Source organism: Papaver somniferum, chromosome 1 (genome assembly GCF_003573695.1).
Source record: "Papaver somniferum cultivar HN1 chromosome 1, ASM357369v1, whole genome shotgun sequence".
NCBI classification, from domain to species: domain Eukaryota; kingdom Viridiplantae; phylum Streptophyta; class Magnoliopsida; order Ranunculales; family Papaveraceae; genus Papaver; species Papaver somniferum.
Window position 1 is genome coordinate 240,539,356 of NC_039358.1, and position 1,741 is coordinate 240,541,096.

The window sequence follows — 1,741 nt, forward strand, 5'->3', positions numbered from 1 at the left end:
TTATCTAAAATAATTATGTGTGTTAAAACACGGTCAGACCTTGTGGTACATTGGTAAAGTTATTTTATAGGTGATGATATCGTTGATCTAAGTTTGAAATTCCTCCTTACTAAAATTTTTATCGGCCAAAAATTAGAACGCCATCAGTTTCCTTATAGATTACCTACCTCTTCAATAGATAATCGATCGAATCACAAGCTGTCAAGGGGAAATTGAAGGAAGCACATGTTTTCGCTCTCTTCTCACAACCCAGACAAGACTATAGATGGAAAAGATGATTTTTGGGGCGCAAACCAATTCAATTATATTATGGGGGCCAAAAAGAATTGTAATATACGGTTTAAGGAGTGCAGTCAAAGAAACACATGAAAAGAAGCTTATAAATATCCTTACCCTGTGCTATTATTTTTTCACCCAAAACATTTTTATCCTTTGCTTCTTTCCATCAATCTTTACTGAAAATGCCATCTCAAATACATGATTCTCATACATCTGTCAAGTTCAAATGGACGCTTACCGAGTTCTCAAAGCTGGGATGTAATCATGAATCTGGTCATTTCGCTCTGGGTAATTTGAGATGGTACGAATCTCATCTCAACTGCTAATTATTAACTTGGCACGCTACAAATTTTTATTTTTTTTTGGTTTTGATTGATTATCACGGTTTTCAATTACAGGAAACTGCACATATACCCGAAGGGAGACAATAACACACATAGTCACTTTTCACTTTTCCTCATCCCTGTTGACAAGACCAAATTGCCGTATGTGGAGTTCAGTGTTTGCTCCATTACGAGTCACTCTGGTCACAAGCACAACTTTAAGAATTTAGGTATGTATATTTTCTTTTTTTGATCTCAGGTCTGTATTGTTCGGGATTACGTATGTACTCGTGTTCAGTTAATTACAGTATTGTAACCTTAATAGTCTTTTGGTTTTTGCAGTGAAAAAACACCAACTCACACATGATCGTAATAGAGTGGGTTGGTCTGCACTCATGTCTCTACACGACCTCCATACCCACTATGTGCAACACGATACTCTTACTGTCATAATTAAGGTTACTTGTCGGACGAGGGAGGCGAGAGCTTGATCTGTATTTCGTATTTCGATCATGGATACTTGTTGCTTCGCTAGCTACAGCTATTGAAGCAACTACGCATGTGATCGTGAAGTCAGTTTAGGGTACTGTCTCTGTCCTGTACTGCTGTCATGTTGTTAATGTTGAGTGCCTAGCTAGTGTTGTTTTTGCGGTTCTCTTCTTTGGGTTTTCAGATGTTGTTGTACGTCTCTAATATGTTTCTGGGTTATAGTTTCTTGCACCTTCTTTGTGGTATTTCTTGCCTTGATATAATAAGATTGTTTCGTTTGTCGAATAATACTTGTAATATCTTTGAGATGTTATATTGATTATGTAGTAATTACAAGGTGTTTTCCGATTTCCCCTAATATCATCAGTTTTATTTGGATAATTGCTCTGACTGAAGCAATTGATTGCTCTCTTTGCTTTGTAGTTCTGTCCAGTCCTTGTCTTAAATGCTCTTACCTTTCGTTTATGTAGCATTCGTTAACATTCTTATGCAAACAATGGGAGATAAAGAGGCACACTCAATCACTGAAAAAAAGTAGCCTAGAAATGTCCAATTGAGTTGGACTCTGAAATTAATTAGCTCAATGAGAATAACCAATGAACTTCAGATTTTCTATCCCACGCGAAATAGGAGATACATGTAGGAGTTAA

At 36.6% G+C, this 1,741-nt stretch overlaps 1 protein-coding gene across 1 annotated transcript; it reads left to right on the forward strand.

Moving 5' to 3' along the window:
- The first annotated feature begins 402 nt into the window (after window positions 1–402).
- Window positions 403–1,449, forward strand: LOC113339401 (MATH domain and coiled-coil domain-containing protein At3g58410-like). Its single transcript, XM_026584687.1, has 3 exons — window positions 403–580; window positions 678–832; window positions 945–1,449. Exons 1-3 carry the CDS (start codon window positions 462–464, stop codon window positions 1,091–1,093), a joined length of 423 nt encoding a protein of 140 aa, XP_026440472.1. The 5' UTR covers window positions 403–461; the 3' UTR covers window positions 1,094–1,449.
- Window positions 1,450–1,741: the final 292 nt, after the last annotated feature.